Source organism: Calypte anna, chromosome 1, assembly GCF_003957555.1.
Source record: "Calypte anna isolate BGI_N300 chromosome 1, bCalAnn1_v1.p, whole genome shotgun sequence".
Classification (NCBI taxonomy): Eukaryota; Metazoa; Chordata; class Aves; order Apodiformes; family Trochilidae; genus Calypte; species Calypte anna.
The window spans coordinates 61,753,945-61,770,655 of NC_044244.1; the positions used below are offsets into that span (position 1 = coordinate 61,753,945).

At 43.7% G+C, this 16,711-nt stretch overlaps 1 protein-coding gene across 3 annotated transcripts in view; it reads right to left on the bottom strand.

Annotated features, from left to right (window-relative positions):
• WASHC1 (WASH complex subunit 1) overlaps positions 1-16,711 on the bottom strand; it is a 42,967-nt gene extending 26,256 nt beyond the window's left edge. Inside the window, exons 1-3 of one of the 3 annotated variants that reach the window (XM_030467793.1) lie at positions 16,635-16,711; positions 14,203-14,284; positions 4,258-4,411 (exon numbers count right to left, since the gene is read on the bottom strand). In XM_030467793.1, coding sequence (XP_030323653.1) covers positions 4,258-4,406 — 149 coding nt within the window. In that variant the 5' untranslated portion in view covers positions 4,407-4,411; positions 14,203-14,284; positions 16,635-16,711. Of the gene's footprint in view, positions 1-4,257; positions 4,437-14,202; positions 14,285-16,275 lie in introns of those variants that run through there. The other 2 variants (XM_030467785.1, XM_008495692.2) reach the window with 2 other exon arrangements.

The following is a 16,711-nucleotide window of genomic DNA, read 5'->3' on the forward strand; positions in this document are numbered from 1 at the left end:
CATCATGACTAATTGCAGTAATAACTTTAAAACAAGGGAGAGAACACCTAAATGTACCTCATTAAGGTTTTCTCTGTACTTTCAATTTCAGGACTACATGCATCTCAACCCTGCTCCTGTCCCAAACATCTCATAAGGCTCTGCTGCCCAGCCAACCACTCCTTACCCTCTTTAATCACACACTTACCAGACTTACTCCCCATATTTAACAGCATTTTCACAGGGCTTTTGTTTTCCAACTGGCACTTTCAGCAGTCTCTAGCTTTCAGTTAAACCTTTGTTTAATATGAAAGCTCTTTTCAACTATTTAAAATTAAATTAAATTGAATTCAATTGGGGAGGAACAGGAAGGATATGCCTGTTTAGCAAAATACTATTTCAGACAGGCAAAGACCTGATCTTTAATCAAGATCTTTAAAAGGATCAACCCATAAATTCTTCTGTAAACAGATAAAAAGAAGCCAAAAGATGAGAAATTCTGTACACAGAACCATGGGCAGTTGGATCACAGGCAAAGAAACCAGGACCTTGATGACAATATTCCAACCCCAAGCTATTTGTTTTCTTTCTACTGCTGTAACACTCCCTGAGATACCTTGCATAGGTGATTTTCCATTAATCTGTTATATGTAAATTGTTGTACATTGGGTATAATGAACTGATATGCTAGAGGTTATTAACATCTCTTGCCAAAAAAAACCAATCCTCAGAAAAACCAAAGGGCAAACCTAACTAACCAGGTGGGCATCTCAGGAAAGCTAAACCCCTCACCTATCAGAAGTACTTACCACAGCAGCATTCCTATAAAAATTTCCACAGCCCACAGTTCTGACACAAGCTTTCACCCAGAAGATGCTGGTAATGATGAAATACATAGATGAAAGTCTATTGGTTAATTGAGTGTTTAAATTAGTCATTCTGCCTCCTGTGACCTATATCAAAAGCCCTCCTTAAAAGTCCAGGACTTATGGCCATGTAGATATTATGTCAGGTTAGCTATGTTAGAATATTTATGTTTTAAGCAGTAATAATATGTATTAAAATCTCAGCAGCTACAGGCAATGAATCTGATCCTCATTGCAGCTTTTGTAGCAGACTAATTAACATGAATTCAGCTAATGTTACACAAGGTTAAAACTTCCATTACTCCAAAGCATAACCCTGGAAAGTACATGCAGCCTCTTGATCTCCTCACAATACTGATATCAGGCCCAAGAGGACAGGACTTCCTAAGGAGATAGATGGGACTGATGACTGCATTGACCTAAGACCTGTACCTTGGCCCATCAGCCAAGAGCTTGCCCATGTCAGTGCTCTCCCTCTCTCTGCTGTTCTCCACATGGAAGAAGCTGGACGGGTCCCTGCTCCCATGGGTTAGGAATATGACAGAGAAGGATGTTGAGCTACCCCCTGCTCTTTCTTTCAGTGTTTCCAGATCACAGTCCAGGTGCACTGTTATCAAGGCAATGAGAGAGCTTAGCTGCTATGGGTTGCTTCAAGGCTATTCCAGTAGGTCTGCTCCAGGTCTCAGTCATAGGTTACCTGGTATTTTGCATCTGCACATCCCTTGATTCTCTAAAAACTAATAAACTCTGCAAAGTGGCTCATCCATCATGTACCTCACCACAGTTGGCACCACTGGCAGCAAAGTCTTGTGGCTTTTTTTTTTCTTTTTAAATGGGTTGGAAACAGAAGTGCTGAGGTACTAAGAGGCTGACTCCTGTTCTTACCTCTGCAGTCAGAGTAGTTCCAAAGAATGTTTATCAATATGGTGATAGGCGCTTTATATGTATAAATAAAAATACATATAATATAATATAATATAATATAAAGCATATAGTATATATATTATAACATATAATAATATAATATATAGAATAGAATAATATATAATATATAATCTTAATAGCAAATGGGCTTGTTTGATAGCATTTGGAAGGAAGACAGCTTGACACAGACTTGCCTCATGGGTTATTTCCCAGATTCCCCAAACCAGGGAGAAGGGCAGGAAAACTTTATCTTCTTTCTCCCAATTCTCCAAATACAAAGATGTCTTTCCTATGTCCTCTTGAGAAGACTGAATCCACTTTTCACTACTGGTGCAGCCACTAATTGTCCTAAGAGAATATTTCTTCTACAAGCACAGCAGTACCACAGCTGTTTTCAGTCAGTTTCCAAATAAAGACAGAAGAAGTCCACCACCTTTTTTGCACAATGGCTAGACATGTTCATTAAAAAAAAATAATCATACTCAACTGTCATGTCAGCAACACCTAGTAGTAGAAGCCTTGGTCAGCTAGCATAGAAAAAAGATTTAGTTGTGGAAAGATTTCTCCTTCCACAGAGAGCAACAGAGACTCTTTCATTCCACCTTCAACAAATTACAAATCAGCTTGCCAGTCCCAAAATCACTGTACCAATCCAAAAAACAACCCCATAAAATCTGCACCTTTGTAGTACTGAAGTAATGGGTTTGACACACCCAGCTGAGTCTGCCATACAGAACAATTTTCCTCTCCACCAAGACTGCAAGCTGCTGTTTTGCAGATCAGAAGAGTCAGCTTCCCCAGATAAGGCAGCTCCTTCCTGGAAATGGAAGATAGACCTGTCTTATCTCAGGAGAGGGAAGATAAAAGGTCACTCTTCACTAGGTGGCAAAGTTCTCACCTCAAAAGCTTTGCCCCTTGATTGGCACAGAACAGTCAAGGTCATGGAACTTTTAATCAGACGCCTGGATAATTACTCAATCATTATTAATTATATCAGAGAGCCGAGACCTCAGAGGAAAGGCAAAGCAAACAAAGAGCCCAATGAAGCCTCTTCTGTTGTTGGAAAAAATTGGTAATTAAAAGTCATGAGTGCACCAAAGAGTGAGGGAACAGCATCACAGTCACTGTTCAGGACTCAGGAGTGACTTGCATACAAAACAGCAGGCTTGTCTCCCTGGGGAAATTACAGGGTACTGCAATACAAAGCAGCAAGTAGGAGGGGAAGAAAAAAAAAAAAAGCAACAGAGAAAGAACCACTCCTGCTTTATCACAAAAGCTTTATTTGCCCTGCAGTGTCCCAGGTTTGAGATGGGCCTTCCACATGTTTCTGGTAGCTCTAGAAAGCCTTCTCCCAGCCTTATATCATGAAGGGTTCCTACTCTGAGAAGCACACAAAGGAGTGAGACCTTGTGTTCAGCCTAATTGAGGCTACACATACTCCTGGCCCTTGCCCTGGGGCCCTTGACCAAACAAAGACTATTTCAATGGAAAAGCTTTCATTTGCCTCAATGACCTGAGCTAAGCTTTAGGGACTACCTTTGCACCAGAACCTGACCTTCAGAGTATCACTACCAAAAATCAAAGAACTTCAATCTGCCCTTAAAAAAAACCTAAACATAAAAAAAAAAAACTCAAAGAAAAAAGAATGTCATGGTCCTGTTCACATCATAATAAATCAGACTATGTAGTAATGAACCCCACTGAAACCAGAGCAAGTGCTTTTGCTAATAAGTCTGTGAGAAGATACTGATCTGCTCCTAAACCAATGATACAATGCAGCATCTCAGGGTACGGAGATATCAATTATCAGACTGGATGAAAAGAGGCATCACACTATCTACTGTCATTTGCAGGGAAACACAAGAATCTCTGATCTGCTAGACAGCTAGCCTTACAGATACAGTCCTAAAGAGGACCATATGTTAGAGGTAGCAAGTCTGGGCATTCTGCCCCAAAGAGATCAGTTTAGATGCACTGTGAGACTGAAGCAAGAAGAACAGTCACATGTTCTCAGCCCTCCCAACATAAAAAAAGAGAGGTGCAAAACACCACAGGCCCGAGAACAGTTTTAAGACCCAGAGGCTGGAATACAGAAATGTTTTCTACTCCACTGCTCCAACTGCAATGACTCAAAAAGATGTAACTTCCAGACACTCTAAATAAAAAAGTCTTTCATTTAAAACATGAGCAAGAAGGAATAAAGGATAACCACAGCAGAAGCAGTAATGCAATTTGTGGGAGTCTGCCACTGAATAAAAAATTAATAACAAACAACCTCTGGCTAACTGCAGCCATTTCATTACACTTAACTTCGACAGATGTGAATCCAATAAACTTTTATTGAAGTGCATCTGGTCCTTCTTTATTGTTTTTCTGAACTTCCATTGCTTGCTAACGTAATGCCCTTTCACTGTTGCAGCTGTACCACAGCATTCTGGTTCCTGCTGCTGAATGCTAAGCCCCAGACTCCCAAGTGACAGCACCTTACCTGTTGAAGATATCACCCGACACCTTTTGCAGATACTGAAGTGCATCAGCCACCTGCAGAACAGCCTCCTCCCTGCGCAAGTCTGGTTGGATCAGGGGAACCGAGTATGGCTGCCCTTCCAAAAAGTGCTTCTGGGCTACTGTAGCCATTGTGCCTAAAGGAAAGAACAAATAGGTCATTACAGTAAACACACTTCCCATTTCATCATGGCTTTTATTCAGGGACTTCCACTGTCTGCTCCCCTAATTATTTTAGGAGAGCGTTTGCAATAGCACTGGTGAGCTGGGCAAAAAGGTACAGGTAGTAAGCTTGACATACTGGACTTTTAATAAATCCAAGGCAGCTACAGTGAGGTGGAATTTTCTTGCTCATTTGAATGCTCTTGCAAACTGTAATTTTATTTTTAGCATGATACTTAACAAGTCTCTGCTCAGCACTGTGCTGAAAACAAAGACCACGTCTTGGAAGGAAGTTAGTTCAGGGTGGTGGTAAGACTTGTCAGAAATCACCATCCCCTCCTCCCATCCTTATATTCCAGAGGGATACATTTCAGGTCATTCCACCCTATTAGCAAACTGCAGTATTTCATCTTGCACTTCTGCTCCAAGAAACACAACCACCCCTCCCTTCCAAGAACAGCAGCTATGAAATTACAGGGCATGCATGTGCACACATGCCCCTGCTCCAAGTAGGTTAATAAGAGTTTTTCCATTCTGAGGCTCCCAGGAGCTGCTCATTGCTTCTGGTGACTGGAGTTCCCTTTGCAACTGTCTTGAAAGAAGCCTCCTTATTTTAAGATCCTTTCACCTAACCTGAACCTGAACTGTCACTGAAATCTTCCAGTTGTGTTCAATGTGCACATCAGAGCAGTATGCATGCTCCTGGATGCAGCTGGGCCTGCACCACTGCTCTACAGTCCAGCCAAGAGGAGACTGTGCATCACACCTTTCCATCCTGCCAGCCTTTTTCACCTCTCCCTCAGCAGAGTCTGCATTCCATACTTTTGCTCCAAAGTAAGAAAAATGTTCACAGGTCACCAAAGAAGGTATAGAGAAGAAATCCATTTCTCTGAACACATTAGAAATTGTAATCTCACAAATAACATTACTGTTAGGACAGCCTGATAAATGAAGAGTGTCTATGCAGCTTTCTAACCTAAATTGTACTGCTAGACCTACACAACTTCCTACAAACCTGTTTCCTCTGTGTGTCTTGCTCATTCAGACTGTAAAAACCCATAATCTACAGCTGCTTCTTACAAGGTCTCAACACGCAGAGTGCTTCACATCCATGTAAGAAAATAACCACTAAGCTGAAGAGAAGAAAAACGAAGGAGAAACAGAAAGCAAAGTATCAGAAACAGACAAGAGATATCTCAGAACACAACACATTCCCTTCATGGTACTTGGAGGTCTGCAGGAGCTAGTCCAGAGAAACTGCTGTGTGCAAAATGCATTCCAGTCTGTACAGCAGAGCAGGTCTAGAATAACAAAAAACACAGCCTATAATGGAGACATTCACAAAATAAGAGCCTGACGAGGTAGATACGGCATAAAATAACTGCTTAATAGGAATTTATTAGAGAGGTCTTCATATACTCTTTAAATTCCCTATCTTGCTGCACAAAAAGGTATCTAAAAAGGTATTAGACTTGCCTGCAGCCACCCCTGTACATTTAAGAAACATCATCCGCTGTCTCCAGATTTGTTCAATATGATTCTACCACAGCAGATAGGCTTTCAGTAAATGTGACATGTCTATTGGTTTGTTCTGTTTTTTTTGTTTTGGTTTGGGGTTTTTTTTGGGGGGGGCATGGTTGTTTGGAGTTAGTTTTGAGGGGAGGAAGGTATTTAATAATGAATCATGTGAGAGGAAAAAGAAGGAGGAAACCTAAGAGCCTTTCTATGGGTAACAAATTTGCAAAAATCAAGCCCAGCCATCAGAAGACCTATTCCTTTTTCACTTCATGCATCACTGGTGGCCAGACTCTGTATCCACACTTCAGTGGCAATGTTTGCACACTGATTAGTCTTCCTGACTGGGCCTATTCAGCAGGCAGGAAATTATTATTTAAAGTTGTAAAGCATACAAGTTAATCTGAGAGGAGTGCAGCTAATTTTGAGATGGTATTTTTTGATCTGCTGACCACAACCAAGTTTGAGCTCTTTTGCTTTCAAATCTAGTATTTCCCTGACAATGCAGAACTAAGCAGCCAGACAAGACAACGATTTCACAGTCAGAGGATATTTTGGCTCCAGCAGCAAAACAGATTTATGATCCTCCCTGCCAATGGTCACAACTCTTCTGTTGAATCAATGCTGCTGATGGCTGCATTGCCTATTTTTAACTCAAATCAGTTCAGTGACCCAATTTACCACAGCCAGATAAACAGCTATAATTGCCCAGTCAGAGTGGAAAGCAGGGAGAAGATGGGAACTTTCTTAAACTTTCTCCACTATCAGAACCATTACTATGTAATGGCAATCCTGCCCTGCAGGATGAGGCCAAACTCTTGAGACCAGATGAGATTATACAGCCCCAGTATGACTTCCCAGGCTCTCACCAGACCCAATTCTCTTAGTGGCCTTTCTGAAGCCAAGCTCCATTCAGCTGCTGACTGACAGATGCTGACACTCAGAAGTAGCACTTTTCCTACCAAAGTGCTTCTTTCCTGTCCCTCAGAAGCTGCAGGCTGTTCTTCAGGACCCACTGCTCCCTTGCAAAGAGACCACAGAGTAGTGAGGCAAAGCAGGAAAAGCCCCAAGTGCTCCTTCTCACACTGTCACAGTTTGGCTGTCAGTAAAGTTCAGTTTTAATGGTTCTCAACACAGCCTCTCACAGGAGCTCTAGATTCTCACCTTTCCTGAAAAAAAAACCAACAAGAAACAAACCCCAAACACATTATAGAAATGTGATAGACTCTGGTGGGAGCTGCTGTCAGAGACCAATACAAGAGACAAATCTTTCTGTGCAAGATAACAGATTTATAGCAGGGAAGGGGAAGCACAGCAACAGCCTTCTAAATAACTAGATTCAGGCAAAATCCCATGCTACAGTTACTATTAATTACCTCTTGTGACCAAACTATCTGGAGAAACAAGTCAGTTTTACAAACACTTTGAGTAAAGGCCTGTCCATATGCTTAGAATAAAAGCAGAATTTCTTCCCATAACAGACAGACTCTGCAGGAACAAGGAAGATTTTAATAGGGAAAATTCAAAGCATTCCCAACAAAACTCAGGAAAGACGGCAAGGACTGAATGTCACTCAGCAAGACTGAATCTTCCCTTATCTCAACCTTCAGTGCACTGAGAAGGAAGCAGCACATTTCCTTGTCAGAATTAGGCATTACATGAAAACAAAGTGCTGCATATTAGAAATATCTCAACTCTCTCCCCCTGCCCAACCGAATGCCAAGTCTCCATCTGACATACACACCAAAGCAGCAAATAAACCATTCGTACCTTACACATGGAACTGACTTCCAGCAAAGCAATAAACTGGTTCCAGTATCACTGCTGAATCTTAAAGAGGGAGCTGGCATGTTTCAGCAGAAAGTACAACGTCCTAGAACTGATGGCTGACTCAGATGCTACAGTGAGAAATGGGCATATAAAATCCCACAGCAAGTATGATTCAGAAGAGCAGATATCAGATCACCCAAGAGATTTAATCATTAGTGGTATGACCACCTGTGGGTCACACAAGGCAAAAGAAACAGCAACACAGCTTTTTTTTTTTTTTGTGATCAGAGGCTCTGGGAAAGAGATGCAGCAATCTGGAAGCTTTATTCAATTATTTTTTCTATGTCAACTTTCATGATCAAGACAAATGTGCTCCGGTGTTACATAACAACCTCATTTGCCTTATTAAATGGCAAACAAAGAAAAAGGCTATTCTCTCACTGCACCACCTCTTTATGAGTGATATGTCCTGATTTGGAAGTTCTGACTAGACCTAGCAACTGCTCAGATTTGCACTTTTGCCTTAAACTATCTATGTCTTTAACCTCAAGCAAGCTGGTACAAAGCTCATGAGGGCTGGTGGCTATCCCTGTGCACCCAAAGATCCTCTCTCCCTCCGTTCCAACGTGTGATTCTATGATTCATAGGAGCAAAAGCTGAGAGAAACAACAGCAAATGAAATCAGGAAATGCAAAATCAGCTTCCACCAGACTGTCTCACCTCTCCAAAAGACTTATGCCAGGAGAGATACAGGTTGAGCACTCCAGGGTTTTCAGGTGTCTGGAACTAACAACTGGTCTTACTGTTCAATCACCTCAGGCAAGTCTAATACTCTGATGGCTACATGGAGATTTGCAGGTCTGAACACAGAAAAGGAATTACACAATACACTGACCTGAATAGGCAGAGGAAGGAACACTCTACCTGCTTTGCTCACCTCTTGGGTTACTTCCCCTTGAACCCCAAAATAAAACTCCTAATGCCAAGGCTAAGCTCAAGACGACTTGTTACAGAGCAGAGTCTGCAAAAGTAACACTCACCTTAAGTTCTTTCAAAAATATTGCCCTATGGAGGATCAATCACTGAGATTATTACCTACAAATTAAAAAAACCCCACAACCTTAAAATATCTTTTCATGGAGACGTAAACAAAGGCAATATTATGAAAATAATTTGGCTGCCCTCAACACAAACAGGAACTATAAAGCTACATACAAGCACTTTGCAGATGCACACTTTGCTATGAAAATAAAAGGAGAATAAAGGAAGCCATCAACATTACTTGTTTCCTTACCATGCTTCAAAGGAGTAAAAAAGGGGACTCGGGGGAGAAGAGAGCTTAAATACTCTGAAAAAAATCAGTGTGTTTTCTTCAAAGATATAAGGGCTGCTTCAGTAATTACTGCCCTGATGCTTCTGTCAGTGCACAGGAAAGCAGCACGGCCTTAAATTCCCACGGGCAGTAACATCTTCAAGAAGTGACAAGCTATCCCTAGTCCTGTGCCTCTTCTTTGTAGGACTCTTAATAAAAGATCAATCCCTTGTAGCCCCACCTGCTGAAATGCAGTGATCAGCAGTATGCAATCAAACACAAGTCTGCATATCCCTCACCACATACCACTACACCACTGCCACCAGGATGGTTCCACAGTGGGAACAGACCAAGTCAGAGCCACAAATGAACTACAGGTTAAGATTAAACAGACTCAAAAGAGTGAGTAGAGATGGGCTTTGGGCACACCTTATTGAAAGGTGCTGTCTCCTGTGATAGAGAAAAGTCACACGCATAACTTGGTTTACAGTGAGAAGTCATCCCAAGTTTCTCACCAACAGTGTCTTACACACAATACTTCCTACACTTACCTGAACAAATGCTGTCCCATCCTAGCTGACATAACAGACCTCTGTTATTCTCACTTTCCCCTCCTCCAGTCCAGTGGACTACAGCACCACAATGAATGTCCCTTTTAGAGCTCATTGAGCTCCCAGCTGCTCCTAGAATGTTTGTTTTTGTTGTCTCCTAACAAACTTCTACTGCTGTACACTTAGCTATAGTATGCTGTAGCTCTGTAATTAACAAACTGCTTCATCATCCTCATTCTCTACTTTCTGCACAGGCTTCCCATCTCAAATAAAGAGCAAATCAGCTGGCATATTCAAGTCATACCTTGGTTGTACTAGAAGCTTGCCTGGAGGCCATTCCAACAAATTAACAGAATTAATTCCTCCAAGGCAAATTTTTGATTTTAAAAAAGAAGATGGTTTTATCATCTTGCCCTCCACAGATAAAGCACACTCCTGTGAATTTACCAGCTGCAAAGTCAGGGAACTGTCTTTTAAAGAGAGACTTCAAATGCTTGGAAAACAAAACATGTCACTGCATATGCTCCTCCTGTTAAGGGACAGGATAAGGCTGTGTGTGCTCGTGTACTCACACAGATGTAGACACACAACTGAAATGAAAGCCAGAAGTTGTTTACGTTCTGGTGATAAACACAGCACAAGAGACTAGATTTAAGTCTTCTTTTATTGTGCAGCAAATTATCATTCTGCCCTGTGTTGACATTCGTTGTAGGGGTTGAAATTTAGTCCTCCAGTAGAGCACACAATAGGTAATTACCCTAGATAGGACAGCAAGATGTATTTCCAGCAGTGAGATGAGAGGTTCACCACAGTCCCTGTGCTGAGCCAACTTTACCTTTTTCAGGGTGAGAGGAGGGGGAGCAGGGAGGAGGAGAAGCACTTTGGTAAGTTAAGAGGATGAAAAGTCTATTTATATTTTTTAATTAACCATGTTCTACAGTGTTATTAAGCAGCAATCAAAGATGCAGATGGCACTGATTTGATTGGCAAGAGGTGCATTGTGCTGAATATTAAGGAACTCTGCCCCTATAAATAGGTCTAATCACCATCTGAAGGCCGAAAGGCAGTGATGAAAGAAAGTATTAATAAGACCATAATTAGGCCCTGTAGCAGGCTGTACTCCACCAGGGTGCTCATGTTACTAATGTCTCTTATAGTAGCATCCTCAAACTCCACTGTAGACAGTACTGTTTTGGGTCTTGAGACCCCTAGTAGCTATTCTAGACAAAGCTATGAAGAGCAGGGTTTCTCCATCTTTGGAGGGCTTGCCATCTGTTTGGATTTTATTTCCCAGTACCATTTCTGGAGGAAGAGAACTCTCCATGCCAGCTGTCCCACCCTGCCCACTCTCAGTGAGTGAATTAAACCGGGCAGCTGCAGCTCCCCAGGCAGAGACTGGCAAAGGATGTAGGCGAGACTTTCTAGAAGCCGTTGATGTCCCTCACAGAAGCAGGAGCACGTCATAGCCACACCTACATCACAAAGTTAAATTAGCTACAGCTGTAAAAGACATTTCTGTTTCAACTTTGAAAGAAGACACTCAACCTCATACTTTCAGCCTGTCCTTACAGTACTGCATTACCTTAAAATAACATAAAAAAAGAAGCCCATTTAGAAAATGAGTCCTACACGGCATCTCCTGCTACATGATAATACTTCTAGAAGTTGCTCATTGATCCAGAACCACCTGAACAGCCAACACCTTTTCAAAAGCAGCCAGCCTCCCACACCACACCGTGGCTCTGCAGAAAGAGCAGAGCACTGGGGAGCCTGACCCAATAATCAGCAGAACCCGGGGGCTCACACTGCCATTTCACACACTCCACGTCCTGACCTTGTGGGCTACTACTCTGCTTGGATATAGCAGAAATTGATTCCATCACTGAAACAGTCTCACCTTGTCTGTCCTAAAAGCAGCTGCAGGAAAAGCACTCTCTGCTGCTCTGGTAGGCAGCCACTGACTCCCCAGTGATAGAAACACCTCTCGATTCTCTGTATTCCAAGAGGTGTGGAATTACAGGCAGTCACCACATATGTGGTATCTCGCACATCCCAGGTACCACCAGAACGTGTTGCACCACGATGTCAGCCTTCATGCCCACTGAATCCATCAACTACTAATAGCCATTTGCTTCAACCCACCATATATTGGAATCTGTATGAAAGGTACCCAAGAACCATTCAATTTAAAGTATGTTTTGCTCAACCTACCAACCACCAGCACTGTACTAGAAAATACTAGAAAGCTGTATTAAATTTATACCATGAAGATACTCACTTTTGGAAAGAGCGAGACTTTGATATGAAACTTGCATCCAAAGCCCCAGTTCTTTTTCCCCAGTTAACTCCCTAAATTCCAGAGGGAACACAATATAGGCTGACTTGTAACAAAAGAGCTGCTTACAGACACAGTTTCTGATAGGAACATGTGTCCCTGGACCATGGGCTGTGTCAGAGACAACAACCACCCTCTGCTACTTAGGTGTCTGTCCTACCCTGCTGTTTTCAGACTAAAAGGCTGTCTGTATGGGATCCTTCCTGAGCACTCACAGCTACCAAAGGACAAACAATGGCATGTAAAAAACCTACTTCTGAAAGTATAAGCCCAGTATTTAAGGCAGCCTGCCTCAAGAAGCCAGGGCCTGTTAACATCTTCAGCTCAGACACACTGTTTTGAAAGAAACAGTGGGTATTGCAGCTACTGAAGACAGATGATATCTGTGAGCTATAAGACATTAAGGCAAAGACATTATTGTCTGGTAACTATGTGCATGTGAACTGGAGGATTTGGTTTTCTACCAGCAGCAAAGTCTCTTGGTTCAAGTAAGCATGGGACTGAACCAATATATCAACAGACTTAGTGATGGTTCTTAAATGGAAACCCTCCCTTTCCCCAAAAAAAGAGCCATTAGATTTGTTGGTTTGTCACATAATACACCACCCTATTCCACTTAAGAATCAAAATTTGAGATCTTGGAGCCCAGCTTTACAATAGCATACAGCAACACCCTGGCAAATTGCAAAACACCTGACATTTAAAGAAGGATCATGCAAAATCTAATTATACCAACTCTCCAGAAGACAGAATGCTAATACATACAATTATTTTCTGAAGTCAGAGACTTTAAAGAATTTAGAGGTGCACTTCAATCCTCCCAGCTCCACATGCTAACATGTGGCCTTTAAGCCACCTCTGTCTTCAAGGCAACCTATCAAGGCAGAGCTCTGCTGCACTGCCACAAGGCACCAAGCAACTGATTTCCTTCAGCTGGATACATAAAGTTCATGTTGACAGACAGATGCTGATATCTACAGCTAATCAGACAACCCACTCTGCAACTGTCACCTTTGGCTTTCATCATTAATGGAGACAACCAGGAGCTCTAATGAACAATTGATCTGATTCTAAGGCAGACATCTAAAACTGAGCAAAAGCACTGAGTTAATTGCCTGCCTACTCTTCCTCTCACAATTTATTATAGAAGTCTAAGCAAGTAGCTTAGCTACACCTACAATACAGACATCAAAAGGAATGCTGAGAATCACAGCCCAAACATCCAGATATAGCTCTTCAATTTCCTAAATGGGGGCACTTTGGTTTTGCATGTCTAAAATAGACAGAAGCCACCGGCTATGCTAGAAGTCCCCCGACTGCCATTTTCTTGGTTCCTAGATACTTAGTATCTCTTAGATACCGAAGCTATGCAAAAGCAGGCTGAAACGCTGCTGTAGAGCTTCCTCCAAAATGTATGGTTCAGAAAAATCATCTGTTCAATCCCATTCTCAGACCACAGCAACTAATACATACTTCCAAAAAGCAGTTTCCCCACCCCACCTCCCCCCCCAAAAAAACCCAGTTAAATTTTCCCCTCTAATTTTCTTATGCAAAAATCAGCTTCTGCCTCCTGCACAGTGACCTTGGCTGCAGATTTAATTATTGACACATCTCACTGCCACAAACCCTAGGAAATGTTTTGTCTTTCATCTCCACACCTCTGCTCCAAAGTTCCGGAGTTTTGCAGCACCCATACCTCACATGCACTATGCTACAACAGATCCTGAGATATTTAATAAAGAAAACGAGTTAATCAAACTGGCAACCAAACCCAGTTCTCGCCTGTTTTATACATTCAAAAGCAAATGAAGTGCTTGAGTTTCTGCAAGATGACAGAAGTCAACTCAATCACTGTAAAGAAACATTTTCCAACCTGTTCCATTTTGCTAGAAGGAATGTCCCTACAGGGTGGCCTGGATGACAGGAGCTGACAAAAAGGTAGGTCAAAAGAATGACACCTAGGGAATCAATAATCCACTAAGCAAACTGTGGGATGAACTGTTTTCTGGCAAAGGTTATCTGGTGAAGGGGTCTATGCAGAGCTGGTTAGCTATAGAATTTGCTTTGAGTGACAGAAATTACTCCCTTCAAGCTCAAATACTACAGGCATGGGAAACATCACAAGTTCAGACATAATCATCTCCTTCTGCATGCTATTTTTAATATTAAAAAAAATTAAATTAAGAAATCTGCCTTGCTTCATCTCAGTACTTTTTTTCCTCAGCCCTCATTTTTACTCTTCTCTTTTACTGCTCAGGCTGAGCTTGCAGTGATTATAGTTACCTGGTATTACCAGAGCCAAGAAGCCAGACTGCAGAGTAGATCTCAGGTATGATCTGCTTTTAGTTTTCTTCCCAGTGACCTCCTGAGTTGAGAGAACAGAAGAGAACAGCACTTTTTATCTGAAGGAATGAAGACTAAAAACTCAGTTTAAACATCCAGAGTGACAGGAGAAGGGCAGATGCTAAGGCTAGCAGCTGGTGCTGCTCTGGGAGTGCCTGAGGCATTTTTCTGCCTGAGGGTTCTTCAGAGGTGTGCCTGTTTCACGCCCCCCAGCCAAAGCTACCTCAGAACAGAGAGGTATACTGGGCAGCCTTTACATCCCAGCTTTTCTACTCAGACAAGGCAAACATAGCTAAATGCTAGGAGAACTTCAGTCCTTATTTAACCTTCCTAAAATAAAGCCTAAGCAAGGGACAGTTGACTGGAGCACTTCCAATTCCCTGGAAAACTGAAACACAGAAAGCTCTTCTACAGAGGACATGCCAAAGGCACTTCGCTTCCAGCCCTCACCTCTGGGAAGAGCAGCACTATCCACTCCACTTCCTTTCACTGCTCAAGGAAGGCTCTGTTTTAGAGAGCCAAAAGAGGCAAGAAACAGGCACAGTTTTAGCTTCTACCTTGTCTACTCCAGGACAGGTCAATCCAGTCTGCAAATCTCCACCAGCAACACCCACTGTGAAACCTAAATGAAGCAAATAGGACATCTCCAGCTAACTCCTCACTGACATTTGACTGAATCACATGAAATGCCACAACCACAGCTGGCACTACTCCATGCCCCTTGAGGGAAGCTGCACTGTAGCAGCAAGCAGAGTAAAAATTAGCCTACTCTCTCCAGGGAAGAAAAGCCTCCTCTTCTGAAAGAGGCCCCTGGGACAGCCCCAGGTGCTGTGCAACCACTCAATTTTTGAACCACACCATTAGAAGGGGAAAAGGAGAGGGGGAAAGGAGAGGGGGAAAGGAGAGGGGGAAAGGAGAGGGGGAAAGGAGAGGGGGAAAGGAGAGGGGGAAAGGAGAGGGGGAAAGGAGAGGGGGAAAGGAGAGGGGGAAAGGAGAGGGGGAAAGAAGTCACGTCTCTACAACAGGACTCCTGTTCATCACTATAATAACCAATGACAGTGATCACTGCTGGATGAGGATTCAGTGTCCACTATGTCAGCCAGCAACCTTTCTTCCTGGGCACAGCAACATGTGGTAGCCCTGTGGCCTTCTTACTGTTGGCTGATTCATTCTTTACTTTGAAAACAGAAAAAAAAAAAAAAAAAAAAGAGTAAATGCATTTACCACAACAGCACCTGGGTTTCACTTGCAAACACTGACAACATGGCTATGGTAACAAATGGTTACATTACCAAAGCCAGGAGATTAAAAGTGAGGAACATGCTCTTGTGCAACTTAGTAAAGGCAATCCATATGAAAACTGATTTGCCAGTACTTCAGGTAACAAAATGTACTGATGCTCTGATGGACCAGAAGTTATGTTTTCTATACTCTGTGGTGTTGACTTAGCTGATAGCAGTACCTGGAGTTGCACACACACACTCCCAACTGTGTATTACATGCCACTACCTTTCTGGGTAAAATACTACACAGATCACAACCCAGAGCCCTCTGATGCTCTATCCTGAGCACCTTTTCCTCTTTTTCACAGCTCCCTTGAGGCTGCAGCATCTCCCTGTCCATCCCTACAGGGCACCCAACCACGGCAGGGAGCGGGCACCGCCCTTCCCGCTTCCCGATCCCCAAAGCGGGATGGTGGCTTTCAGCATCCCATCCATCGTCGCCAACTTGAGACTGCCACACTCCATGCCACTCGTGGCATCCCAGCAGGATTCCCCAGCCTGGTTCATTCGGATCTCTGAGGCATCGCAAGGCAAGTGTGAACACCAAGACTTTCCAAGCCCGTTATCAAACCCGAAGCGGTCCGGTGTCACTCCCCTCCCACATCACCAGAAGGGTTTCCCCAGCGGCTGACAGGCCGCTGACCCCACACCGGCCCCTCGCAGGACCAGGACGACGCCTGCTGACCCACTCAGGATCCCCGGAACCCCGGCTCCCCGCCGCCCAACCCACCGAAGCTGTTCCGCTCCACGCTACGCCGCAGGAACACCGTAGGGACACCCCCGGTCCTCCACCGGCCCTCTCGGTGTTGCCGCGGGCCCCGGACAGACCGTACCGCGGCCGCCCCACGACAGAACCGCGAAGGGGAAGGTGGCGAAGGGGAAGGTGGCGAAGGGGAAGGTGGCGAAGGGGAAGGTGGCGAAGGGGAAGGTGGCGAAGGGTGGGGGGTGCTAGGGCAGGACTGGGCTGCGCTGGGCTGGGCTGGGCTGGGTTGGAGGTCCCGATCCCGATCCCGGTCCCGATTCCGGTCCCGGTCCCCGCGGCCGCGCCGGGGACAGCGCGCGCTCCCCGCCGCGCCGCGCGCCCCTCACCTGCCGCGAGCCAGCCCCGCCCCTGCCGCGCCGATCAGGAAGCGGCGCTCTGCACCCGCTTCCGCCCTTACTGTTTC